General features: G+C 44.3%; 1 protein-coding gene across 1 annotated transcript in view; it reads right to left on the minus strand.

The window, feature by feature from the left end:
- Positions 1–208: 208 nt before the first annotated feature.
- The window catches only part of nAChRalpha2 (nicotinic acetylcholine receptor alpha2), a 510,350-nt gene continuing 483,128 nt past the window's right edge, over positions 209–27,430 (minus strand). Inside the window, exons 5-11 of the mRNA XM_080286482.1 lie at positions 14,001–14,181; positions 13,225–13,381; positions 6,991–7,334; positions 4,693–4,852; positions 3,792–3,977; positions 2,862–2,977; positions 209–403 (exon numbers count right to left, since the gene is read on the minus strand). Coding sequence (XP_080142608.1) covers positions 209–403; positions 2,862–2,977; positions 3,792–3,977; positions 4,693–4,852; positions 6,991–7,334; positions 13,225–13,381; positions 14,001–14,181 — 1,339 coding nt within the window. The remainder of the gene's footprint in view (positions 404–2,861; positions 2,978–3,791; positions 3,978–4,692; positions 4,853–6,990; positions 7,335–13,224; positions 13,382–14,000; positions 14,182–27,430) is intronic.

Consider the following 27,430-nt stretch of genomic DNA (forward strand, 5'->3'; position numbering starts at 1 on the left):
CATGTTCTGGAGTTCATTTTTTTTTCATGTTCTGGAATTCATTATTTCTGTTACGTTCTGAAGTTAATTTTTTTATACTCTGAAGTTCACTGTTTTTCTTATGTTCTGAAGTTCATTATTTCTGTTACGTTCAGAAGTTCAATTTCTTTTTAAACGTTCTGATGTTCATTACTTTCTGTTATCTTCTCTTTTCTGTGGTTGTCTCCGTCTAGAGGTCCACCATCTCCTGCTGGAACATATTCTTGGCCACCTCACTGTAGAGCATGTCGATGGGGGAGGTGGAGTCGTAGAGGAAGGGGGACTCAAAGAGGATGACGAACGTCCCCAGCACCGAAGTGAGGCCAAAGATCCAGAGTAAAAGCCGATCCAGCACCATGGCGACGAAGGCCCAGTCATCGTCCTCCTGTGGGTGAAGAGAAGGGAAATACGTGAGGAGATGAAGGGAGATACATGAGGAGAAGGTGGGGAATACGTGAGGAGAAGGTGGGGAATGCGTGAGGAGAAGGGGGGGAATACATATGAAGGAGGGAAATACATGAGGAGGAGAGAAATACATGAGGAGAAGGTGGGGAACACATGAGGAGGAGGGGAATACATGAGGAGAAGGAGGGGGAATACATGAGAAAGAGAAGTCAAGAGAAAAAAAAAGGTAGAGCTTGCGAGGAAGAGTGAGGGGGGAGAGATTAGGAAAAGCCAAGGTGTAGGTCAGAAAGAAGGAAGACAGGGAGATTATAAAAAATGGGAAGGAAGAGGGAGAGGTATTGTGAAGGTGGGAGAGGCACAAGAGATTATAATACACAGATATCACTGTACCGAATGGATCAAATTAAGTATCCTGATCATTTCAATACCAAAGATCCCTTCTCAGCTGAATTTAGACGTCTCGTGGAAGTACGAATAAAAACACCTGTAATGAGGACGGCTAAAGAGTCTCCAAGCCTGAAAATAATCGCAGAACAATAGCAAAAATAAAATATAAGAGACAGCCCCGTTATGATTACCATTTTTTATATCTTAGGTGTCCTCTTGGTGATATATCTGACGGTACCGAATATATAAAAGACGTGTTGCCTCTGAACGAATTAATGCAGGATATGACAGGAGAGACAGATGAGAGTGAAGGAAGAAAGGCCTGAGACACGACAAATAGCGGGCCATGGAAAAAAGGGAAGAGTGATGAGCGAAGAGTGGCTGGCGGAGACGGACGAGGGGAGAGTGATGAGGGGAGGGGCGGATGAGGAAGGAGTGATGAGGGGAGACGGATGATGAGAGGGAGGGAGAGATGGGTTATAAGAAGGATATTCGTCATGATGAAGTGGAGGGGACGGAATTTATTAGCGCTGTTACAGTTTTTTATTATTATTATTATTAGTAGTAGTAGTAGTAGTAGTAGCAGTAGTAGTAGTAGTTGTAGTAGTAGTAGTAGTATCACCATCATCATCATCATTATCCATTCCCTTTTCAATTCTTCACTATCCCACAAGAAGCGTAGGGGCCCAAGTCTAGGCACTGAAGCCCAAATACTTAAGCCAAGGATCACAGTCACTACCAACCTTAACCCCTTCACCACGATTTCTTTATTACCTACAGGCGAATTTATTAAGATATGGAGGGATTTTATGAACGGGAAGGGATTAAATACAGCCTTCATTAACACTGATTACTTTGACTCTCTCTCTCCCTCTCTCTCTCTCTCTCTCTCCTAAGCTGAATAAAATCGTCTTGAGATTGCAAAGTCATTTTCTCAAGATGGCGGCAGGTGGAGGACAAAGACCTACTCTCTGCCAAGTATATATATATTTTTTTTTCATCGCATTTTTATTTAGCTTTATTCGTGGAAGAGAGAGTTATTAGAGAATGAGGCTCCCTGGGGACCAAAACCCTCCCCTCTAACCTCCTACCCCCTCTCCCTCTCCTCTCCCACCCCTCCCCCCACCCTCCCCCTTCCCCTCATCCGTTCCTCAAGTGCCACTCGAGAAGAGGCGGCCAGACGAGGGTGATTAAAGTGAGTGGGGCGGGAGAAAGGGGGTCGGTCGAGGAGTAATTAAGGTGTGAGTGGACTGGCCAAGGGAAGGGAAAACTACTTAAGGCGCGTACTTAACTACTGCCATTTCTTGTACATGTCCAACAAAAAGGCCGACTCTTCTTTTAAGTAGATTACCCCTCACCCACCCACTCACTTTTCCTCAGCGTGGTTCTCCAGCCTTCCTCCTTACCTACTTCCTTCAACATTGCCCTTCCCCTCTCCACCCTTCCTCCTTGCCTACCTACTTCAGCACTGCCTCTCCCCATCAGCCTCCTTCACAGACAAATCTGCTTCCTTTGGGCTAAAAGTATGAGGTCTGACTAAGGTAAACGAGGGTCGAGTAAAAGCTTCCCACCCTGTACTGTTCACTCTTCAAGTAGCCTCACACACGACCCTTCCTTCACTACCCTTCTCTCCACCCCCTACACTTCCCTCCATCTTACCGTACTGACGAGCACAACAAAAAAAATCATGATAATAAGAGCAGTTCAGGTTCAGACTCAGCAGCTCAAGTCCTGCCTGTGACGCTAATCCAACCATTCGAAGGCTAGAGTGTGTGAATGATTCGTGGCCCATTTCCTTGCGCATGCTACGTGATAACTGTCCTACTGTGGCTATGGTTTCTTCGTTTGCACATCCTGCCTCACCCCATCTCTTTGGTGGAAATTTAGGTTAGGATAGTGGTGATGGTGGTGGTGGTGGTGGTGATGACGATACTGAATGGTGACTTTGATGATGATGTGCAAAAATTCTCATACTGCAACAAGATGACCCGAAAAAAACAGTGAATCACAACCATACACCTACAGCCATTTTGATCAATTAACCCTCTCACCTCATCGAACTTGTCCAGCTGTTTCTGGTGATAGTGGATGAACTTGACGTTTTGGATGGCCCTCTGGATCTCCACCGGGTACTGCGCCTGGGCCTCGGGGGAGATGTGGAAGCACTCTGGACGGGGAGAAGACAGGAACGACATTAGCCTTGGAAATTATGAAGCTTGGTTGCAGCAGCTTAATTTCTGGACGGTACCTTCTTCATTCTGGTGCTGTGTTTTTGATGGTTTATTTTTCATCACAGTAGAGAATTAAGTTCAATTTGTTACACCTCTCCAATCGGAAAAGCCTCTCTTAAGTCGAATAAAATCGTCTGTAGCATGAGTGAAAGGAAATGTATTTCATTGGAGCTACATTGTTAAGTGGACCTGATATGGACTACGTAAAATGCAGATACACAAACCACTTCTAACAAAATCTAACTTTACCAAAATCACATACTGTACTTTGGTCCTAATCTTGGCATCCCTCGCCTCTAGCCTTAGACAAGAACTTAACCTTTGTGTCCTTCCAACATGCCTCTCTGGACCTACCCCGGGCATCCTTCTAACCTCAACCATCCTAAAAATGATAGCCACATCCTTTGGACCAAACTTACCATCCTTCATACTTACCTCGGCATCCTTTGGGTCTAACTTTGGCATCCTACGAATGCAACTTTATATCTTTTTAGGATAACCTTGGGAGATGACACTTATAATTTCTTGACAACAAATTTAACCAAGATGTGCTATGGAAATGATGCAGGGCAGCAGAATTTTTTTCTGCCACTAAGCTACGTGAAATAAGCAGCAAAAGGACGACAATCTGGGCTAAGTTAAGATGAAAGAATTACAGTCAATTAAGCAATCTATAAACATATAAAATCAGACAGTATAACGCCTGAGTGGGTTAAGGAAAGGGTAAAATATGAATCACTGTGTATATACCTGGCAGGTCTCCACAAGCGGCGTCAAACATGCCGCTGCTGCCTGCCGCGCCCATGCCGTCCTCGTCCATGCCCCCGCTGGCACACCCTGGCACCAGCCCCGGCAGTGACCCCGTCCGCACCCCCGCCAGGCACCCCCCACCGCCGCCACCACCAGGGGGGCGAAACCCGTTGTGGGAGGAACCCGCCACCCACACACCCGCCTCCATGCTCACCCGGCGCGCATCCTTGCCTGTGTGGGGATTGAATGATGATGATGATGATGACGCAGTAGTAGTACTTGTGGTAGTTGTTGTTGTTGTTGTTGCTGGACGTCAATCAAGTGGACTGCAGATAGCAGGCCATTTCAACCGATCGTTCCCAGAGGTCTTTTGCTGAACTCACTAGTAAATTGAAGAAGGCTATTTGGTTGAAAGGTTTTTGGGTGTGCGGTGGCTATATGGGTGTTTATGTATACCGGTATATTTATTTATGTAGGGGTTCATGTAGGCGCTGGTGGAGGAGGGGAAGAGATGTTGCAGAGATGATCTGTGTAGTGGTGGGTGACCACGCTTTGGGTATCGGCGGTTTCCCAAGGGCGAGTAATATCGTCTGGCGTTAGCCAGAAAAAATACTTCAAGGACTTATTTGTGTAGTGGTGGACGACTGGTTTTTTATCTGGCTGTGGAGGTGATGAAAGATAGACACATGGGTAAGATGAGCTTTAGGTCATTAAGCTAGGTGGGATGTTTGAAGCAAGGTTATGGTGACTGAAAAGGGCAGTATTTATTTCAAAATGATAAGTGGGGAATGCAGTGCCTATTGTAAAGGTGTAACATTTATTATATATGTGCTAAAAAAGAGATACGCACACGGATGAACCGTTTCTCTCTCTCTCTCTCTCCTTCTCTCTCTCTCACCCGGGTATCGGTGTGGCCTGTCCCTGAAGCGGTCCCTGAGGGTGGCGCCGCTGCCGTTCTCTGGCCGGGGTCTGGCTCCCGGCAACTCCTGCATGCTGCTAATCGTCTCCTCCTTCTTGGGCACCCTCATCAGCAGAAGGGGCGGCAGCGTGTCCATAAATACCTGAAGAAGGGGAAGAGAGGTTATGGGGGCTTAGGAAGGGATTTTCATAAGATTTCAGGGGGGTTTCTTTAGGTTTTCTAGGGTTCAGGATGTTGGATTTTGAGATGTTGTTCCACCTCTCTTCCTTCTCTGGCCATCGCATCTGCAAAAAGGGCGGTAGTTCGGTCATGAGCACCTGGGGGAGGGCAGAGGGTTTTAGCACGGCACAGGGTTTGGAAGACGGTTTTTCAGGGGGTTAGGAGGGCTTCGGCGATGGGTTCAAAGGCTCTGAGCAGGGTTTAAAGAGTTCGATTTCTTTGGAGAGACAGTGTTGTGGAGGATATGCCCATGAACTCTGGTAATGGAAGGGAGTTATGGGTGGGGGCAGATGATGAAGGAGATTTTTCAGGGGTTTTTGAGGATGTTGAGGGGGTTTGGGTTGGGTTATGCAGAGGTTAGTGGCTTTATTTTCGCCAGTCTAAAAGCTATTCTATCACTTCTTCCTTAAAGATTTATTTTGCATATTACATCCTAATACTGTGCTCCATGTCCTCTCCTGGTACGTCTTTTCATAAATATAATAGAAAAGAATAATAAAGGACTGATGATGATGATGATATACGAGCACACGCAGAAACGCAACAGGTGTTAGGGAGCCTCCTAGGGCCACAAGCGTACAGGTGGCAGGTACAGCGATGAGCAAAAGAAGGTCAACATTTCTCTACCGGTTGAGGCAAGGGAAGGTGGTGATTGAACTATTTTTTTTTATAAGAATATGAAGCACACAGAAGAGGGACATAAAAAGAAATACAGTATACTCCTTGCCGTAGGGGAGAAATATACTCTTTGTCTCTGGGGAGGAATATACTCTTTGTTTTGGGGGAGGAATATACTCTTTGTTTTGGGAGAGGAATATCCTCTTTGTCGTTTAGGAAGGAAGGAGAAATCTGGAAGGCCTCTGGAAGGAATCTGGAAAGCAGGGCGCAATGCTGGAAGAGGACTGGTGGTGAAATTTTGCTCAAGACTGTAGAGTAGCAGAGAGTAGGGAGGAACTGCTGTATCGCCGTGTCCTTCCCACCTCCTGTAATATGTATCAGCTTAAAGGGCATGGCTGTTTTCCTCACCACCCACATGCCATTACTGACGAACTTATCTCTCTCTGGGTAAGGCCTAGTGGTTGTCTGCAGCTTAACCCCTTCAACCCGAGGCTCTGTTTTATATACTTATTCTTTCTTTCTCTGGTCAAGGCCTAGTGATTTTCTACAGCTTAACCCCTTCAACCCGATGCTCTACTTCATGGTCTTGCTACCTTCAGACGGTTTTCCTCAGCTTAGTGTGGACGTCTCGTAGTGGGGGCTTCATCTAACCCGTCCATCTAAGCCAGAAACCTCTCCTCTGCTGAATAAAATCCTCCGGAGATAGCAAGAAATATAAATGAGTTACAGATGGAAAGGAGTTAAGAGAAATAGGAGAAATCATCGTAGTTGAAGGGACAGAACCTACACTTCTTCAAGGAGCGAAATTACCTTCACCTCTTTCCTATATATTCTTTTATAGACTGTGCCTTAACTCATTCAACTAGGTGGTTTATTCTCACTAATTCCAAACGATTCTACTCAACTTTTGGCAGCCTGTTGTGGTGAAGGTGTAAATGATTCTTATGTCTCACCTCTCCAGCCTAAAAAGCATCTCGACAGGTGAACAGAAGTGACTGGAGACAGGAAGAGTAAAAGTAAAATACGACACTGGACTGAAGGCTGCATCATATCAACCTCACTGTTTTGAAAAGTATCTCCACAGCTGCATAAGAGTGACTGGAGGAAGGAAGAACAGAGTGAAAAAAAAAAAAAAGTGCCATCGAAGTAACCTTTCCATCTAGAAACTTCTCCATTACTGAATAAAAATAACGAGATTGGAAGAAGAGTGAAAAATATGTCTAGTTGAAGAGGCCAGCAGTTTTCTTTCTTCCTTTTCTTTTAATCTATCATTTCTCACACTCTTGGCGACTGGAAGACTTGTGATGAATACTCCTTTTCTTTATCAACTATTTCCCACACTCCTAATCTTCCTGCTTCCTCTTCTTTATCAACCATTTCCCACACTCCTGATCTTCCTTCTTCCTTCGTTTCTGATCTACCATTTCTCACACTATAACTCACCCTTCTGACCCACGGCGCGAGGCGATGCGTGGATGGCTTGCGATAGTGGATATTTAGGACAATGATGGTCACCAGAACACTGAGACCCACGAGGAGCATGGTAAAGAGCAGGTATTTTCCGAGGAGGGGCATGGCCAGGGAGGTGGAGGGCATGATTTCCGAGATGAGCAAGAAGAACATGGTCTGGGAGAGGAGGATGCTGATGCAGAGCGCCACCTTCTCCCCGGAGTACGCGGGCAGGTAGAAGACCAAAACGGACAGGTACTCCAAGCTGACGCACGGGATGATGAGGTTGACGGTGTAGAAGAGCGTGCGCCGGCGTAGCGTGATGTTGAAGTAGATGTCTGTGAAAGAGTTAAAGGAACCATTAATACCTAAGAGAAACCCAGAAGATACCTAAATCATATCTAAAGGGCACCTGTACGATACCTAGAAGATACTCGAAAGATATCCATAAGAAACCCGAGAGATAACCCAAAGGATGCTAATAAGATACCTAAAAGATACCCATTAGGCACCCAAAAGAAACCCATACGAGACCCAAAAGATACCCATAAGATACCCATATACCCAAACGGTACCCCAAAGATACCCAAAAGATATCCACTGATACTTAAATCTATCTATCTATCTATTGCCAGACGCCTCAATCCCGTTTGGGGTGGCCACAAACAAATCGCCTCCAAGTCGCCCTGTCCCCCGCCATTTCACTGCCCTGCTCCCAACTCACACCCCCCTCTCTCATATACCTCTCCACCCCATCCCTCCATCTCATCCTCGGTCTCCCCCTCCCTCTTCCACCCTCCACCTCACTCACATACACTCTCTTCGTCAATCTTTCACCCTCCATCCTCTCCACATGGCCAAACCACCTCAGTGTGTTCCTCACAACGCTTCCTATCACATCCACATCCACACCACAACGCTCCTTTACATCCTCATTCGTCAGCCTGTCTCTCCACGTGACTCCACAGGCTCCTCTTAAAAAACTCATTTCCACTGCTCTCACTCTTGACTTGTGTCCTTCCAACAATGTCCAAGCTTCACTTCCGTACGTTAGAGTTGGTATCACAATACTGTCATGTAGTAACTTTTTTACTTCCATGCTCACTTCCCTGTTTCTTATCACTGCTTTTAAGGAACCAGCAACCTTTCTTCCCTGCTGTACCCTTTCAAGCACTTCACCCTCCAAACCTCCATCCTTACTCATCACACTACCCAAATACTTAAACGTACTCACATTTTCCAATTCCTCACCATCCAACCTCGCTGTACATTCACTGACTTCACCTCTCTCAACTTAAATCGTTACCAATAAATACTTCGGGAGAGGATAACCAAACTGACGCTCAAGGTCATCAGGAATCACTTTAAGGAGTTTGGGGGGGGGGGAAGTAACCAAAATTATACAGAAAAATACAGAAAAATCGCTGAAGGAAAGACCATGATTGTGTTCCTCTAACCCCTTCAAGCTGAGAAATAAATAGCTGAATAAAAGGATGAGGTTGACGTTGGAGAAGAGCGTGTGACGTCGTAGTGTGACGCAGTGTGATACAGTGTGATGTACAGTAGTGTGATGATGAAGTCTATGCGATGAATTTGGGTAGATGTAAGTATAACGCCACTCAAAAAGCTCTTATAATGAATCAGGGGACAAGTAACCAAGAATCATTGCAGAGTTCAGAAGTAAATAAATAAATTAATTAATAAATAATCAAAAAATAAACAAAAATTAAATAGCAGGTGCAATTAACCCGAAAATAAAGAAAAAAAGAGGATCAATGTACTGCTTGGAGTTAAAAATCGAAAACAATGTCACAATGCTACGGTCGACGTAAAATCCATCAATCAAGAAGAAAAGAATAAATTAATGAAAGAAGGAAAAGAGCAAGGAAAAAGAGGTAAAAGAACTGCTACAATAATGAAAAGGAAAAAAACACAAAATGCCATCAGTAAACATGTGAGAAATTGTTTGTGCGAAAAGACAAAACAAAAAGTATGATAAGTGAACACACACACACACACACACACACACACACACACACACACACACACTCCCAAAATATCAACAATACGCCACAATACAGGTGAGGCAAAATCCACGCATCATCTAGGCTTTTCCCCGGGTATCACCCCTCGTGATTTTAACTCCATCGACGCACTATTTCCGCCGCACACCCATTTATTTTTAGGGCTAGAAGGGGATATCGGATAAAGGGGAATATCATATAAGGGGGAATATTGGATAAATGGGTAATATCGGATAGGGGCAATATCGGATAAAGGGGTGGATATCAGATAAGGGGGTCCTGGATAATGAGGCAATATCGGATAAAGGGGTATCGGATATAGAGGTGATGTCGGATAAAGGGGTTTGGTATTTTATATTCCCTCTTCGGTTCATCCATTTCCATACCGCAGTTTTCGAGTAATTTTGGGACTGGCCAATATTTTTTACTCTCTTTCCCTCGCTTTTCCTTTCATGTGCATCTTTTTTTTTTAAGTCCTTTTTTTTAATTTTTGGGTTTCCCCCTTCCATAAGAATGGTCTCTCAGGTATCTTTATGACCTTCCTTCCATCACACTGGCTCACCTTCATCTCTCCCTCACACACCATATTATTATTTTTTTTTAGGATGTTCAATCGTCTTCTTTGATCAGATTCACAGTATTATTTTCCTAGTCTATCCACCTCTTCCTCCTAGTGCCTTTTTTCTTTTTTTTTTGAGGGGGGGGGAGGACTGGGGGCCCAAGCCTGGACAAATAAGGCTTTACTTCATTCACTTGACGCCTTTAGGACGTCTGTGTCTGGTTTCCGTCCTGGTTGTTTTCGTTCTTCTGTTCTTCGTCCCACACACACACACACACACACACACACAGGAGTAGACTGTAGCACCAGTCGAGCAGGGCAGTACTCCCGAGGTGGATGGAAAGCTGATGACAGGGAGTGCTGGAGCTCCCGTTTCATCAGCCCTCAGGACTAGTTCCTGACCATCCCCCTTTGCTGAACTTTTTCAGTGTCTCAGTTACACAGAGAGTAGGCCAGCATGCTCTCCAGTACAAATTTCTCTAATTATCTTCACCAAACTACATGCGCAGTACACACTACACTTCCTATTCAAAATTTACCAAAATGGCGTCGTCTTATCAAGCCTCGGAGTCCCCAGGGAGGGGGACCATAAATGCCCCCACCATTTGCCCGTCTCCCGGTGACGACTCAAGGTGCCTGGAACCACGGTCTGACTCTCTTCTTCTTCATTTCTGCAACATTCGCGGCCTTTCCTCTAACTTTCGCTCTGTTGAGCACCACCTCTCCTCCTCTAAACCTCACCTTCTTTTTCTAACGGAGACTCAGCTGTCTGAGGCAACTGACAGCAAACCCTTTTCTGTATCCTCCTACTTTCTCTATACTCATTTCAAAGCCAAAGGTGGCTGTTGTGTATATATACGCAACGACTTATCTTGCTCTCGTGTTCCTGAACTTGATTCTTCTGAATTCTCCACACTCTGGCTTCGGCTTTCCTGTCATTCTCTGACTAAATATATCTGTGCTGTTTACTTATCCCCTAATTCTACTATCAAAAATTCTTCGACTATCTTACTTCTACGATGGAACACATTCTATCCATTTCTCCTTTCTCTGAAATCTCCATTCTTGGAGATTTCAATGTTCACCACCACCTTTGGCTCTCCTCTCCTTTCACGGATCCACCTGGTGAACAAGCCTACATCTTTTCTATCCTTAATGACCTAGAGCAGCTTGTACAGCACCCTACCCGTATCCCTGACCGCCTTGGAGAGAGCTCCAACATACTTGACCTCTTCCTCACAACTAATCCTTCTGCTTACTCTGTTAATCTTTTCTCTCCGTTGGGCTCCTCCGATCACAACCTTATTACCTTAACCTGTCCTATCACTCCGGTACGGCCTGTGGACCCTCCAGTGAAACGTCGTCTGTGGCATTTTGGAGCCGCGGACTGGGAGGCCCTCAGGCAGTACTTCTTTGATTTTCCCTGGAATGATTATTGCTTCGTGGCCGGGAGCCATCTGAGTGTGCCTTGCGACATGGAGGTTATTCTCTCGGGCATGGAAGCATACATTCCTTTCTCATATCCTTTGACTAATGCAAGAAAGCCTTGGTTTAATCACGCTTGTTCTAATGCTGTCCGCAACAAGGAGAGGGCCTACAAAAGGTACTGGAGCCAACCCACCCCTGAATCACATCATCTTTACGTTTCTGCCCGGAATCGTGCTAAGTCTGTTCTTCGCTCTACCAAAAATAATTTCATCCATACTAAATGCTCTCAATTCTCCGACTCGAATTCTTCCCGCTCCTTCTGGCATCTTGCCAAAAATCTTTCTAACAACTTTACCTCATCATCCTTCCCTCCTCTTTTCTACTCTGATGGTTCTGTAGCTATTTCTTCTTCTGATAAAGCAGATCTCTTCGCACAGACTTTCTCCTCCAATTCTACCTTAGACGATTCCGGTGCTGTTCCTCCATCACTTCCCCCCTCTGACTTCCTCATGGCTGACATTAAAATTTCTTCAGTTGATGTATTTTCTGCCATTACTGGCCTCAGTACTAACAAGGCATATGAGCCTGATGGGGTCCCTCCTGTTGTTCTCAAGAACTGTGCTTCTGTGCTTACACCCTGCCTAGGCAAACTATTTCGCCTTTGTCTGTCAACTTGTACCTTTCCTTCTTGCTGGAAGTTTGCTCTCATTCAGCCAGTCCCAAAGAAGGGTGACCACTCCCAACCCTCCAACTATCGTCCAATTGCTTTAACGTCCTGTATTTCAAAAGTTTTCGAGTCAATTCTTAATAGAAAAATTTTAAGGCATCTTTCCTATCACAACCTTCTTTCCGATCGTCAGTATGGGTTCCGTCAGGGACGCTCCACTGGCGATCTTCTCACCTACCTTTCAGACTCCTGGTCATCCTCCTTTCGGGACTTTGGCGAAAGCTTTGCCATTGCACTTGACATCTCAAAGGCTTTCGATCGAGTCTGGCATAAATCTTTAATTTCCAAACTGCCCTCCTACGGTTTCTATCCTTCTATCTGTGCCTTCATTGCTAGCTTCCTTTCTGGTCGTTCTATAACCGCTGTTGTAGACGGCCATCGTTCTTCTCCTAGATCTATCAACAGTGGTGTTCCTCAGGGCTCTGTCCTATCACCAACTCTCTTCCTTTTATTCATCAATGATCTTCTAAGCTGTACATCTAACCCGATCCACTCATACGCTGACGACTCCACCCTTCACCTTTCCATTCGGTTCCCGCAACGCACATCTCAACAGTTACTTCAACAAGCAAGGGATGAGGCTGTGGCACACCTAATGTCTGATTTGGCTCGTATCTCTGACTGGGGTAAAAATAATATGGTTGTCTTTAATGCATCTAAGACTCAGTTCTTACACCTATCAACCCGACAAAATCTTCCACAGGTATACCCACTAATGTTTAATAATATTCAGCTTAATCCTGCATCATCCTTGAACATGCTTGGGGTTTCATTTACTCGGGACTTATCTTGGAAAGATCATATTACATCTCTTGTAAAATCTGCTTCCAAGAGATTGGGTGTGCTAAGCTGACTCCGCTCTTTCTTTACCCCTGCACAACTGTTGACTCTATACAGGGGTTTTATCCGCCCCTGTGTGGAGTACAACTCTCATGTGTGGGGAGGCTCCCCACATACTGCTCTTCTCAATAGGGTGGAGTCAAAGGCTTTTCGTCTCATTAACTCTCCTCCTCTTACTGACTCCCTTCAACCTCTGTCTCTTCGCCGCACTATTGCATCTTTATCTCTTTTCTATCGCTACTTTAATGATCACTGCTCCTCTGAACTGTCTGCTTGCATTCCTCCACCTCTACGACGGGCGCGTAGCACCCGTCTGGCAGCAAACTCTCATCCTTTTTCTGTCCAACTCTCTAATGCAAGAGTTAACCGTTACTCCCAGTCTTTCATTTATGCAACAGGTCAGCTCTGGAACTGTCTCCCTCTGTCTGTATTTCCTGCTGCCTATGATCTCCAGTCTTTCAAACGCAGTGTGTCCAGGCATCTCAAAATGACTGGATCTTGAATTTGGCTCTATATTGTATTTTGTTTTTCTCTTGGAGGGAACTGTTACTGCGGGCTCATGGCCTTTGGTTCCTTCTTCCTCGCATAAAACACACACACACACACACACAGACACACACACACACACACACACACACACACACACTCACCCGGGTATGGCTCCTCACAGCAGGGGTAATACTTCTCATTTCTCACTGCCGGTACACTCATAATGTCCCATTCCACTGACGGGTAGTACTCCCTCAGGTCCATCCCTATCTCCACCTTGTCTGTACCTTCCTGCTGGTCCAGGTGCTTCAAGTCGATCTGGAAGGGAAGAAGTGAGAGAGTTAACAGAGGTAGACAGACTGAGAAATAGAAAGACAGGCAATTACAGACAGGTAGACAGACAGACAGAAATGTGAGGAAACAGACAGGCAGACAGACAGAAAGGTGAGAAAACAGATAAGCAGATAGACAGGCAGACAGGTGAGGAAGCAGACTGGTAGACAGAGGCAGAGAACCGAGGCAGACAGAGTAATTGGGTTAATCAAAAGTGCTGCAACATTTCATTCTTCTATCCTTAAAACATTTGATTCAACTTAAGACAGACCTCAAGTAGTCTAAATACCCCCCGTTCTACAATTTTTTTTTTTTTTTAAGACGAAGAAAATCATAGGGTTAGAAGCAGCAATAGAAACAAATTACATCATCGGGGTGAAGGGATTATGATTTTCAATGGTTTTCTTGTTATGGTGGAAAACTTCGAAGTACAGTATTTCTTGGTGATGTGTTTTGGCTTGTTGTACCTTAATATGCTGAGAGAGAGAGAGAGAGAGAGAGAGAGAGAGAGAGAGAGAGAGAAAGAGAGAGAGAGAGAGAGAGAGAGAGACCAGAATCGCGACAAACACTAAAATCAAACACAGGATCGAACCCCCCACCTCACCTGATAACCATCGTAGGTCCAGGAACCAAACTTCATAAAACAATTCTGCTGGTCGAAGGGGAAGTAGCGGACGTCGATAACACACGAGGACTTAAAGATGGCAGGGGGCGACCACGTAACCAGGCCCGTGTGGTGCAAGACAGCCTTCGTCATGGTAGTTATAATGTACTCACCGTCGGCACTGTACGAGAAAGAGAAGAGAGGATCACTACTTGTTTGGCACCGTAGGAGAAAGAGAGAGAGAGAGAGAGAGAGAGAGAGAGAGAGAGAGAGAGAGAGAGAGAGAGGGGTACCTTTTTTTTTTTTTACTTTTTTTGGTGTGGTTTGTGGATTAATCTTGAGAGAGAGAGAGAGAGAGAGAGAGAGAGAGAGAGAGAGAGAGAGACAGACAGACAGACAGATTGCCCTCTCTTTCCTCTTCATATGTATCCTTCTTCCCCCCCCCTCTCTCTCTCTCTCTCCACAGTCTTTCAATAAGGTGTTTGTGGACAAGGCCCCTGAAAGCCCGGAGAGTAGATAGAGCATGGGAAGTGGACTGGTGGCGGGGACTATAATGGAGAGACTATTATTATTATTATTATTATTATTATTACTACTACTACTATTACTACTACTACTCTGCTACTACTACTACTACTACTACTACTATTACATGTGCCAGGTAAAGACGGAAAGAAGAAAGCTCGTTGGCTGGTGACTGAACTGAAGATGTTTTTTTTTCCGGATACTCTCGTTGGCTCTTATAAGAACAGGTGAAGAAATCGTCTAGCGTTAGAAGGAATTGAAAACTAGAATTACCGCGAACATAAAATGATTAATTAGCTGTTTATAAGTGTGAGGAACAGACCATAACAAAATAAATAAAGAAATAAAAATAAATAATTGCCACTTTACATCAAGAACTACCAATAGGAGAATAATCAAAGTTCTTAAATTACAGGTTATGAAACGGACGGTAATTAGGTAATGTGGGTCATCTAGCAACCTCAACTTCAAAAAACTTAACCATTAAAAAAAAATAAGGCAAGACTAAATCGAAAACACACACTTTGAAATTCTGCTCACATCAGAACTAAATTTGGCAAGAGAGTAATATCGTTAGTAACAGATTTAATAATGCTAGTTAAATAAAATAAGATGGTTACTATTTACTCCACTGCAAGCAACACACCCTCTAACTCCCTCTAACTCTCTCTAACTCCCAATATCCTTCTGTTAGAGGGAGTTCGACAAAGCTGACTAAATCTGCCAGTCGGTAGCTAGAAAAGAAATGAAATTACGTTTTTGAGAAGGAAAATTAATGAAGATTTTCCGATGGTGCCTCATTTAAATCATATATCCGACCTGGAAAATAATTTAATCAAGATATACTAGGAGAGAAGCAATTAACCTTTATAATTATTCTAAGTTCTCTAAGTTCTTTCTCACTCCTGCTAGAAAAAAGATGAATAAGATATACTAGGATAAAAATAGCTTCAAACTCATTCTAACCTCTCCCCCTAACTCATCTAACTCCCTAAGACAGAAGCAGTTAACTTTCATTTTAACTCCTCTCTAACCCCTCTAACCTCCTAACCCAACCCCCAGGCCGCCTCATGCACGGGTGGGTTGGGCTGAGCAATGTCGAGGGCGGGAGGTATGCCCGCTGCGAGGCCCGTAATGAAATTTTTGGCATATCACACCCAGGCATATTCCGGACGGCGGGTGTTGAGGGAGAGGAGTGGGGGAAGGGGAGGGTGGTGTGTGTGTGTGTGTGTGTGTGTGTGTGTGTGTGTGTGTGTGTGTGTGTGTGTGTGTGTGTGTGTGTGTGTGTGTGTGTGTGTGTGTGTGTGTGTGTGTGTGTGTGTGTGTGTGTGTGTGTGTGTGTGTGTGTGTGTGTGTGTGTGTGTGTGTGTGTGTGTGTGTGTGTGTGTGTGTGTGTGTGTGTGTGTGTGTGTGTGTGTGTGTGTGTGTGTGTGTGAGAGAGAGAGAGAGAGAATGTGCGAGCCTGGGGAGCAAACACACCATCATGACCCATCCATGAGGCAAACTACACCACGCCTATTCACACCAGCCCTATTCACAACACCAGCTGTCACACCACGCCTATTCCCACCAACGACAGCCCTATTCACACCGACACCAGCCCTATTCATACCAACACCAGCCCTATCCACACCGACACCAGCACTATCCACACCACGGCTACTCACACCGACACCAGCCCTATTCACACCAACGCCAGCCCTATTCACACCAACACCACCCCTATCCACACCACAGCTATTCACACCAACACCAGGCCTATTCACACTAGGGTTAATCACACCGCTTGTCACACTATCACACCCTATACCACCACAATATTCTCTATACTGTTCACTCCATTTGCAGTCTTTCATATCAGGCCACAAGAAATAAAAAACACCAACCATAGGATGTAAATATTTAATAAACATCACTGGCTCAAGAGTTTAACTTAACATCCATTGCAGGTAACTATGAAAGAAAAAAAAGTCCTACAATTTAAAACAAGTAGCAAAAGGAAATTACTTAAGTACTGGCTTGAGACTCGACGCACATGAAGGGCTAATATTGATCGCTGAAATCCTCCTCCACCTCCTCCTCCTCCTCATCATCATCATCATCACCGAGACAAACAACTACATGACAAAGGCTTCATCTTTCTCCCCTCTGATACATTACTCTCTGTTAACCTGTTCTATCCTATCCCAGCAAATTTCCGACTTTCACCTCTTCATCTCTGTCTCTCCCTTCCTCTCCCTCCAGCTCCGGGTTGCCACAGAGATGTAAAAACTCTACATCATGTGGTGAGAATAAACACAAATAATCACTCTTTTTTGCGTGTCGATCAGTGCATGACCATTTCCGGATTGTGAGGAAATATATGGTTTGGAAATTAGTTACCTGGAACTGATGCTCTAAACAAATCAATAATCAAATAAATAAATAATAAATGTGAGGATTATTCAGTATGTTATTTGCACACATTACCTGATGAATATGTATACAATTTTGTTGGCGAAATATCCACAGTTGATGTTATTTCCAAACCACATTCTTTTTGTGATATGTAAAAAAAAATATTGGGGGTATTATTTAGTGCAACAGATCTCACAAATTTGTCGCACTAGGCTGTACTATTTTTACTTTACCATGGCCAAAAACTGCCATTCTTCGTAACGAATGCTGAGTCGTAATACTAGATTAACACCAGAATATGATGCTAGTCATGAAGAAGTGCTATGGAAAGGATGTAGGGCCACAGTATCACCTTTTTATTTTTATTTTTTTTTGACTGACTCTGAGCTACGTGAAATATGCTGCAAAAGGAGGAGAATTTGGGCCACGTTAAAATGCATAAGCTATACCTCCAGACGATTTTATCAGATTTAAAAAAAAATACTCTAGCAGTCAAAGAATTAATGAAGGTAAAATCTGACTCCTACGGATCGAATAATCTCTCCTTATCTGAACAAAATCGTCCAGTGACAGCAAGATAAAAACAGACGATCACTGAACAATACAGGAACAACTGACAACATATAAACCTGGGACAGCATCAATGTGTAGCGGCAGTCTAGCATATGGTACCCCTGACAACCCTGACACAATCACGTGTTTGTTGGCGGTGCTGACATGACTGGACGGAGGTGTCAATAGCACTTGAAATGACCAAGTAACCGTGATGCATGAACGTCGGCAATTGTAGCTAGACCTCCACTTCACACAGGCACTATCCCAGGTTCGTGTGTGGCCAGCTGTGTGTGGTGAAAAGCTGGTGATGCTGTGAATGGGTGGAGATATGAGGCAGCGGCGAAGACTGGGAAATTTATGAGATTGGAAGGAACTAATTACTGTATAACGAATGCTAATCCTGTACCAAAGACAAATAGAAAAAGAAACTAATAATATTCAGTCTTTTCTGAACGATACAGTAGGGCAGTGAAAAGATTGGGATGCAGAGAAAGAGAGAAACTGTGAATTACAATCAAGCGTGAATCGAAAAAAATGATACAAACTGAGGAAACTAATTAATTTTACCGATGCAGGCGACCGTGAAAAAATCCTGAGTTGTAGAGAATGAGATATGAATATCTAGGTAAGGGCGCGAATCGAGAAAATTATGGGAATTAAGGAAACTGATTATTTTTCCAATGCTAATGATGTACCAATGACACCAATCTCCATTTTGAACGATGCATACCAATGGTGAAAAATTTATTACGCTGAGAATGAACAGGAATTTGATTTTGGTCAGAGGTGTGAAATGAGAAAATTATGCGAAATGAGAAAACTGATTATCTTTCGAATGCTAATGACGAGAGAGAGAGAGAGAGAGAGAGAGAGAGAGAGAGAGAGAGAGAGAGAGAGATTTCTTCCAAATGATATAGATAGTCCGTGAAAAGCATGAGATATAAGTAATCGGAGAGGTTTTGAATTAAGTAAAGCCATGAATTAAGAATATTACACCAAACTGAGGAAATTTAATATATATATATATGTGGAATACTAGTGACGATACAAAAAAAAAAAACACGATCTTTTCCGTAGGACACAAAGTTTATGAAAAGCTCGATATATACAAAATGAAAGATTTGGATTTTAAAAAGAGGCATAAACCGAGAAAATTATAAAAACTATGGAAATTTAATATACTTGGAATGCTGATGATGATACACAAAATAATAATAATAAAAATACATCATGTCTTCCAAACCACACAGAGGGCCCATGAAAAGCATGAGATATACGTAATAAGAGACTGACGAGAAGAGTGTATGTGAGTGAGGTGGAGGGGGGAGGGAGGGAGGGGGAGGCCAAGGATGAGATGGAGGGATGGAGTGGAGAAGTGAGAAAGGGGGTCGTGAGCTGGGAGCAGGGCAATGAAATGGCGGGGGACAGGGCGACATGGAGGCGATTTGTTTGAGACCACCCCTTACGGGATTGAGGCGTTTGGTAATAGATAGATAGACAGATTTTAAAAAAGGCATGAATCGAGAAAATTATACAGAACTAAGGAAATTTACTATATTAAGATTATTAACGATGTGCCGATGTTAGTGATGGGCAGAGTCCAACACCATCGAAGCTCATTACGGGAACATCGTTAAAAAAAAAGCCTAATCACTCATGGCTCGTTAATTGCACCGCCTGTACCGTCTCTGTCTCTCATTAAGAACGCTAATTATCCAAGCTGATCGGGATTACCTGAAAATATATGACAAAAAAAAAAAAAAAGCTACGAAGATATACCCCTTTAAATGCGTTTTTTTTTTTTTCATTCTCTCTCTCTCTCTCTCTCTCTCTCTCTCTCTCTCATTCAGGTTAGGAGAGGGCAGATATAACCTTCAACATTCCCTTTACCATAAGCTGTCTATACCCTAGGATAGAAAAAATTCTAGAAGGAAATATAAAAATGAAAAATACTTCACACACACACACACACACACACACACACACACACACACTGAAACGAATAGCACTACACAAACACTTCCACAAACAACGCATCAAGAAATAACTCTAAATAATATCATAATTTCTGCAACTCGGCACCACAAACATTACCAAAAACAAACACTCTTAGAAACACAAAATAATAGACATAAAAACAATCTAGGAAAAAACAAAACAAAAGAATGGCAAAAAAGGGAACAAATACACACGACTTTGCTCCATATACAAAAACACAAATACTTGGGTTTCTCCTGTAAAATTAAAGTTGAAAATACACTATACACACACTGTAAACCCACACGCAACACACTCTCTCTCTCTGTCATGCGTCATCCCTTTTTCTCTTTGCCATGGTTCTGACTTTTTGATATTTCAATATATTTTTTCCTCTCTCTCTCACACACACACACACACACACACACACAGGACAAGCAACCCACCCAACCATTTCAGATCGCTCACTCAGCCTAATGTTTTACGCCACCCACCTAGGAAGTGAGCCGGAACTGCGCTTTTAATCAGGAAATGTTTGAGTGGGATCCAAAATGAGGCGGAGAGAGAGAGTGCAAAGTGCGAAGTTCGGGAAAAAAAATAATAATTGGGGCTTAATGGCCAGTTTATTCAATTTCCTCCGCTGTTTATCTTTCCTTGCTCAACTTTCCTTTCTTCTTCATCTTCGCGTTTCTTTCGGTTTGTTTAATTTTTTGCTTCATTTTCTTTCCCTCGCTCAGTTTCCTCCTCTTCACCTTTGCCTTTCCTTCAGGTTATTCAGTTTCCTATATTGTTTTCTTTACTCAATTTTCATTTTCTATAGAGTTCCTAATTCCTTCTCACTCGATTTCTTTTTCCTCATCTTCGCTTCCTTTCATTCTTTTACTTTATCACTTGCTCTGGTCGTCTCCATGGGCCCTTTTTCTCTTTGGGATCGCAAGCTCCTTAACACTTTTTCCTCGGCGATTTATTTTGCATACTACACCTCAATTTCCTTCTTGTTACTATATATATCTGTCTAATATCAACTTCTTCTAGCTTGCGAGAGTGACATGCAACAGAATATTAAGGATCAATAGGCAAAACAAATCGCTAAGGAAGAGGTGTTAGGAACGCACCTAAATCTAAACAAATACCACTCCCTGTGTCTTCTCTCACTCTCGTTCCAGGTCTCTCACCATAAAAAAAAAAAAAAGATCTATTCTCTCTCTCTCTCTCTCTCTCTCTCTCTAATCCATCAACAGTATTTGCCCAGAACTGCAGACCGGTTCAGCAAATGGTTTATGAATTTCACCTTTAACAACATCCGACTCTGTATTATTTTCCGCCTCTATATTCTGCCATTTCCACCACAGATTTCAGCACGAATTTCTATGCATCAAAAATTTATTATGAAATCTGTGGATGACTCAAAATTTGTAAAACTGGAAAATAATCACCACGAGACAGCTATGAATGGAAGTCAAATATCAGAAGCTTAGAGTGGTGTTGGAGAGGAGCGCCTTCACGTGGTGGCACTGATATAACTGGGCGGCGCAACTACCTGGCTACCTGAAAGATGATTAACTGCTTCCCTATCCCCCCAAAGGATGATGGTTGACTGGCATGAAAAGAGGAGCTAAGGCTGACAGTTCATCGAGTTCAAGCCTCAACCCCCCCGCCTCTCTCTCTCTCTCTCTCTCTCTCTCTCTCTCACCACGTCCCCCACACAGCCCAGGAAGATCCCCCTCACGCGCAGTTGTCCCATAAAAACTGCTCTCCAATATTTGTGCCTCGTCGTGTTGAAGCTGAGGGAAGGCTGCATTTTTCACCCCAGAGTAAATGTCCGGGTACTGTGTCACGCCCCACGCCAGGCCGCCACTCCACACATGCATATGGATCAACACGCTGCCTGGACGCTGCGGCAAAGGCTGGTTTTATATATGTGAGGTCCACAGGAATACTGAAGAAATTCGGGTCAGTAAGTTTCCGTGAAGTTATGCGATCCTGGGTCAAGTTCCTGTTATGGCCACTTTATTCATTACAGTCTGATGTGCCACCCAGTATCTATATCTATCTATCTATCTATCAAATCTATATAAAATGTCAAAACATTACTAAAAGGAATACTGATTTTATTTCCTATATTATTTTGAACATCTAAAACGATCTGACTTCAGAGAAAAGCTCAAGGAATGTGTAGTATATATATATTTTTACTTTAATTCTTACTTCCCCCCCAAAAAAATCGCCTTCCTACAGCCCTTGTTAACTCCTGTGTCTGCTAACATGTCCACCACACTGACTATTGCCTCAGTGTGACTTTAGTGACTGGCCACGAAAATACACAAGTCCCCCCCCCCTTCTGTGTGTGTGTGTGTGTGTGTGTGTGTGTGTGTGTGTGTGTGTGTGTGTGTGTGTGGAGAGGCTTCACAAACACCCGCCCCTTAACTCACTTGTCCAAACACAAACAGTCGCAGACACAAACACGGATATAGAGGGGGAGCTAAAACACACACACACACACACACACACACACACACACACACACACACAAGACTCCTCCCTGCCACTTACAGAGAGCAACAGTTGACTTGGAGTCAGTGAAATAAAAAAAAAAAAGAAAAAAAAAAGAAAAAAAGAAGAGTATCTGTCGTGGAGAGAACAAGAGGAGGAGAAGAGGGAGGGAGGGAAGAGGGGAGAGAGGGAGGGAGAGGGAGAAGGAAGAGGAGGGAAGAGGGGGAGGAACAAGAAAGGAAGAAAGGAGGAATTGTGGAAATGAAGAGAGAGAGAAAGAGGTAGAGAGGGAGAGAAAGAGAATGAAGGAAGGGAGAGAAGGGGGAAGGAGGGGGTGAAGGAAAGACGAGGGAAAGGAGAGGAAAAAGGAAAGAAGAAGGGAAGGAGAGAGGAAACAGGAGGGAAGATGGGAAGAAGACAGGAAAGGAAGGAGGGAAGAGAGGAAAATAGGAAAGAAAGAGAGAGAGAAGAAAATGAGGATGGTGGGAAGAAGGAAGGGGAGGGAGGGGAGGGAGGAGAGAAGGGAGATGGGGAAGAGGGGAAGGAGGGAGATTGGACGAGATGAGTCAAAGAAATAGTGGATTATGACTATGGTATCTATTCTATGAGAGATAATGATAAAACAGGACCAACTTAAATGGAAGACGATAGGTGACAGTGAAGAGGGATATTATGCAATGTAGAAAATATAAAATGAAGGATGATAAAGAGGGGGGATGGAAGAGGGGGGGGGAAAGACTGAAGGAGATGACCCACCGATAGACAAATAGACAGACAGATAGTGTGTGTGTGTGTGTGTGTGTGTGTGTGTGTGTGTGTGTGTGTGTGTGTGTGTGTGTGTGTGTGTGTGTAAGGAGGGAGACAAAGCGGTGGCAGGGTTGTGAGGACAGGGTGACATGTAGGGCATTTGTCACCACAGTCTCAAATGATGGCAGGGAGAGGGAGGAGAGAAATGGAGACCAAGGATGGGGGGTTTGGAGGGGAGTGCGAGGAAGAGGAAGGGAGGAAGAGGGAGAGAATGAAAGGAGGGAATGGAAGGGAGGAATGGGGAAGAAAGAGAGAGGAGAGGGAGGGGATGGGGAGGGAAAGAGAGGGGATAGGAAGAGGTGGAGAAAAGACAAGACGGAGGAATGGGGAGGAAAGAGAGAGGAGAGAGAGAGGGAAGCAATCTGAGATAGGGAGGAAGAGGGAAGGGAAAGGGAAAGACTACGGGGTGAGAACGGAAGGGGGAGAATGGGAGGGAGAGAGAGGAGGAAAGAATGGGAGGAAGGGGGCAGAGTGAAGGACAGAGACTCGAAGAATGGGAAAACAAAGGGAAGGGAATGAGCGTGGTTTATAAAGCATTTGCACCACGTCTGAAATGAAGGGGAGGAGAAGGCAGGAAGGGGGAAAGGGGAGAGGAATGGGGAGAGACAGACAGGAAGGGGGAAAGGGGAGAGGAATGGGGAGAGACAGACAGGAAGGGGGAAAGGGGAGAGGAATGGGGAGAGACAGACAGGAAGGAAGGATAGGAGCGGCATAGACAGGAAGGAAGGATAGGATGGGGATAGACAGGAAGGAAGGACAGGATGGGGATAGGCAGGAAGGAAGGATAGGAGGAGGAAAAGCGAGAGATGAGAGGGAAAAAACTGAGTAACGGGAGAGAAGAGGAAGATGAGGGAGGAGGAGAGTGGGAGGAGAGATGAGGAAAGGGAAGAGAAGGGAAGAGAAGGGAAGGAAGAAGAGAGAAAGGGAACATGGAAGGATAGAAGGAAAAGGAGGGAATGAGAGTGATGAAGAGAGAGAGAGAGAGAGAGAGAGAGAGAGAGTGAGAGAAAAGAATGTGGGAAAGAAAGAAACAAAAGGGGAAGAGATTGAAAGGGGAAAGAGAGAGAGAGAGAGAGAGAGAGAGAAAGAGAGAGAGAGAGAGAGAGAGAGAGAGAGAGAGAGGGGAGGGGGAAAGGAAAATGAGAGTTAGGGAGGAGAAAGACAGAAAGGAAACGGAAGTGGAGGAGGAGAGAAAGGGGAGGAGTAGGGAGGAGAGAAAAGGAGGAAGAGAAGACAATGAGGGGAGAGAGAAGAAAGTGAGAAGGGGTTACGCGTTGGGCATTTGTCAGGTCTTAAATGAGAGAGAGAGAGAGAGAGAGAGAGAGAGAGAGAGAGAGAGAGAGAGAGAGAGAGAGAGAAACAAACCGAAGGATGTGAAAGAAATGTGTACAGTACGAGAGAAAACGAGAAAAATATTGCCAAACTTAAGATACTGCAACAAGAAAAAGAGAGAGACGAGACAGGGATATTGCAGAGAGCTGTTGCAAAAAGAGAGGAAGAGAGAGGGATATTGGAGACAGATATTGCAAAAAAAGAAAGAATGTGACAAGGATAGCGGAGAAAGAAGTTAAAAAAAATATATATATAAAGCGAGAAGAACATTGCAAACAGACATTACAAGACAACACGAGATGATGTTATAAAAAAAGGAAGAATGAGTTGGAAGTCAGTGTGCGTTAAGGAAGAAATATTGAGAGAGAGAGAGAGAGAGAGAGAGAGAGAGAGAGAGAGAGAGAGAGAGCAAGCAAAGACAGTGCGAAAAATAGAGGAAGGAGTACAAAGACAAGCGAGAGCAAGCAGAGAGGAGACAACGCAAAGACAGAGAGAGCGAAAAGAGAGTAGAGAATGCAACATGAATATAAAGCGGAGTGCGAAAGAGAGGAGAGAGTGCGAAAGAGAGGACAGAATGTGATTATAGAGTCGAAAATACGAGTGCGAAGAAAGCAGAAAGTGTTAAAAGAGGGGAAAGAGTGCGAAAAGAGTACAGTGCGAAAACAGAGGACAGAGCGCGAAAAGAGAGGAGAGAGTGCGAAGAGAGGAGAGAGTGCGAAAAGAGTAGAGTGCGAAAAGAGTAGACTGCGAAAAGAGTACAGAGTGCGAAAAGAGTACAGAGTGCGAGAGAGGAGAGAGTGCGAAGAGAGGAGAGAGTGCAAAGAGAGGAGAGAGTGCGAAAAGAAAGGAAAGAGTGCGAAAAGAGTTGAGAGTGCGAAGAGAGTAGAGAGTGGAAGAAGAGGAAGACCAACAGAGTGGGTTTGTAGGTCAACACACCACCCCCTCTGTCAACATAACCCTCCCCTCCCCTCTTCCTCCCCCCCCCCTGTATCCCCCACCCTCACTTACTCTTCCCATTCTTTCCCCCTCCATCCCCAGACCTCCCCTCGTTTTTCTCCCCTCCCTCCCTCCCTCATCCCCAGACCCTACACTTACTCTCTCCCTCCCTACCTTTCTCTCTTCCCCCTCCCTCACCTGCAGAACCCCAATTACTCTCACCCCCACCTTCCGTTCCCCCCTCCCTTCATTCAGACTCTCCTTCCCTCTCCCTTCTATTCATCACCCTCCTTCACTCTAATTCTCTCCGTCCTTTCCCTCTCTCCCCCTTACCCTCCCCTGACTCTCACTCCCCCCTCGTCCTCAACCCTTCAACTCTCTCTCTCTCATTTACATCTCCCCCTCGCACCCCTCCCCACCCCCCATGACTCTCTTTCCCCATCCCCCTTCCCCTGACCCTCTCTCATTTCCCCCCTCCCCTTCGCACCTCCTCCTCTGCCTCCTTGACCACCTCTCCCCCCCTCTCTTACCTTCTCATTTCCAAACGAATTAAAAATGCTTAGCAGAAAAAGCAATGAAATTAAGCTCAAAATATTCAGACATCCATTAAACAGAATCGTATTTTATTTTGGTACCACGCTGACAAATTTTTCATATGAGACAATTTTAGGTCACGAATTTCTTTCTTTAAAAAAATCGTCAACAACGCAGAGGAATTACCGAAAAAAATAAACTGGAAAGAATTTTACACACACACACACACACACACACACACACACACACACACACACACACACACACACACACACACACCAATACGTGCCAGTTTTGCATTATAAACATTACTTCTCTCCCCTCCCTTAAACACAAACTTTCCTCCTATATTTTCCTTTATATTTCCTGACGATACATGGAAACTTTACTCCCTCCCTCCCTTTTCCTCCCTCCCTCCATCTCTCCATCACTCTCATCCCCTGTCGCTCTTTTTTTTTTTTTTTTATCTTTTCTCTCTTTCTTCTCCCTCTCTCCCTGTCTCGTTTCCTCTTCCTATTCCACTCTTTATCTCTCTCTCATCTGTCTCCCCTCTCCTCTTACTCTTCCTTTCTCTCCCTATCCCTACACCTCTTTTTCCTCTTCCTCCTTTTCCTTCCTTCCCTTCTTCTCTCCCTATTCCACCCTTCTTTTCTGTCTTTCTTTCTCCGCCTCTCCCTACTCCTCTTTCTTCCTCTCTCTCTTTTTCAACTCCTTCTTTCCCTCCCTCCCTCTGTAGTCCACTCTTATTTTTCATTCCCCTCGTCTCCCTACCCTTCTTTCTTCCTCTTTTTACCTCCATCCCTCCTCCCTCTTCCCTCCTCTTTTTACCTCCCTCTCTCAACCATCTTTTTACCTTCCCCCTTCTTGCCTCTTTCCTCCCTCCTTCCCCCCCACCCCCGCCAGACAGCGAGGACGGGTGGCAGTTGAACCAACAAAGTTAACACACCGACCAACGCTAATAACTCAATCTCTCTCTCTCTCTCTCTCTCTCTCTCTCTCACACATACACACACACACACACACACACACACACACACACACACACACACACACACACACACACACACACACACACTAAATTCAAGAGGCTGATGACGCCACAGTCCAAATCGATATAAAACTAATCCACTACAATTAGGATATATGTGTCGGTATTAATTTTTTCTTCTTTTTTTTTCTTGTTTTCTGCGGGTCATTTTTCGCACCCCGGCATCAATAACCATTATGTACTTAGGTTTCAATATTCACTAGCTCAAAAAGGGACTGGAACAAGTACGTGTCTAGGTATGTTAACACTCGCACGTTGGCGGATTAAACGTAAACACAGATAATCAGCTGATCAAATATAAACATACAGTACATCAGCTGATCAAATGTAAACAAACCGGACGCACGTGGAGCTCTTAACCTTATAATTTCGGTGCTTCTTCTTCTTTCTCTTCTTCTTCTTCTGCTTCTGTTTCTTCTTCTTCTTCTTAATCAGCTTCATAAAATCTTCTAATATAAGCTGGATTGAATTATTAAGTTCTAATTTTAATCTCACTGTGTTAATCAATATCGTTTTAACCTCGCTGCTGCCGTGGCCTTCTATGGGCTAAACATAAAAACTTACAAATCCAAAGCTGGTGTGTGTGTGTGTGTGTGTGTGTGTGTGTGTGTGTGTGTGTGTGTGTGTGTGTGTGTGTGTGTGTGTGTGTGTGTGTGTGTGTGTGTGTGTGTGTGTGTGTGTGTGAGGCAGGTGTGTGGGGGAGACGGAGGTTGAAGGATTGATGGAGGACTGTGATGGATGGGGAGTGTGAGGGATGGAAGATGATGGAGATAACCGCTTGATAAAGTATGAGTGTGAGTAAAATGAGTGTTAGAGTGAGTGTGAG

The sequence above is a fragment of the Coenobita brevimanus genome, chromosome 111, assembly GCF_032717465.1.
Source record: "Coenobita brevimanus isolate Jiangsu-jjx chromosome 111, ASM3271746v2, whole genome shotgun sequence".
NCBI lineage: Eukaryota > Metazoa > Arthropoda > Malacostraca > Decapoda > Coenobitidae > Coenobita > Coenobita brevimanus.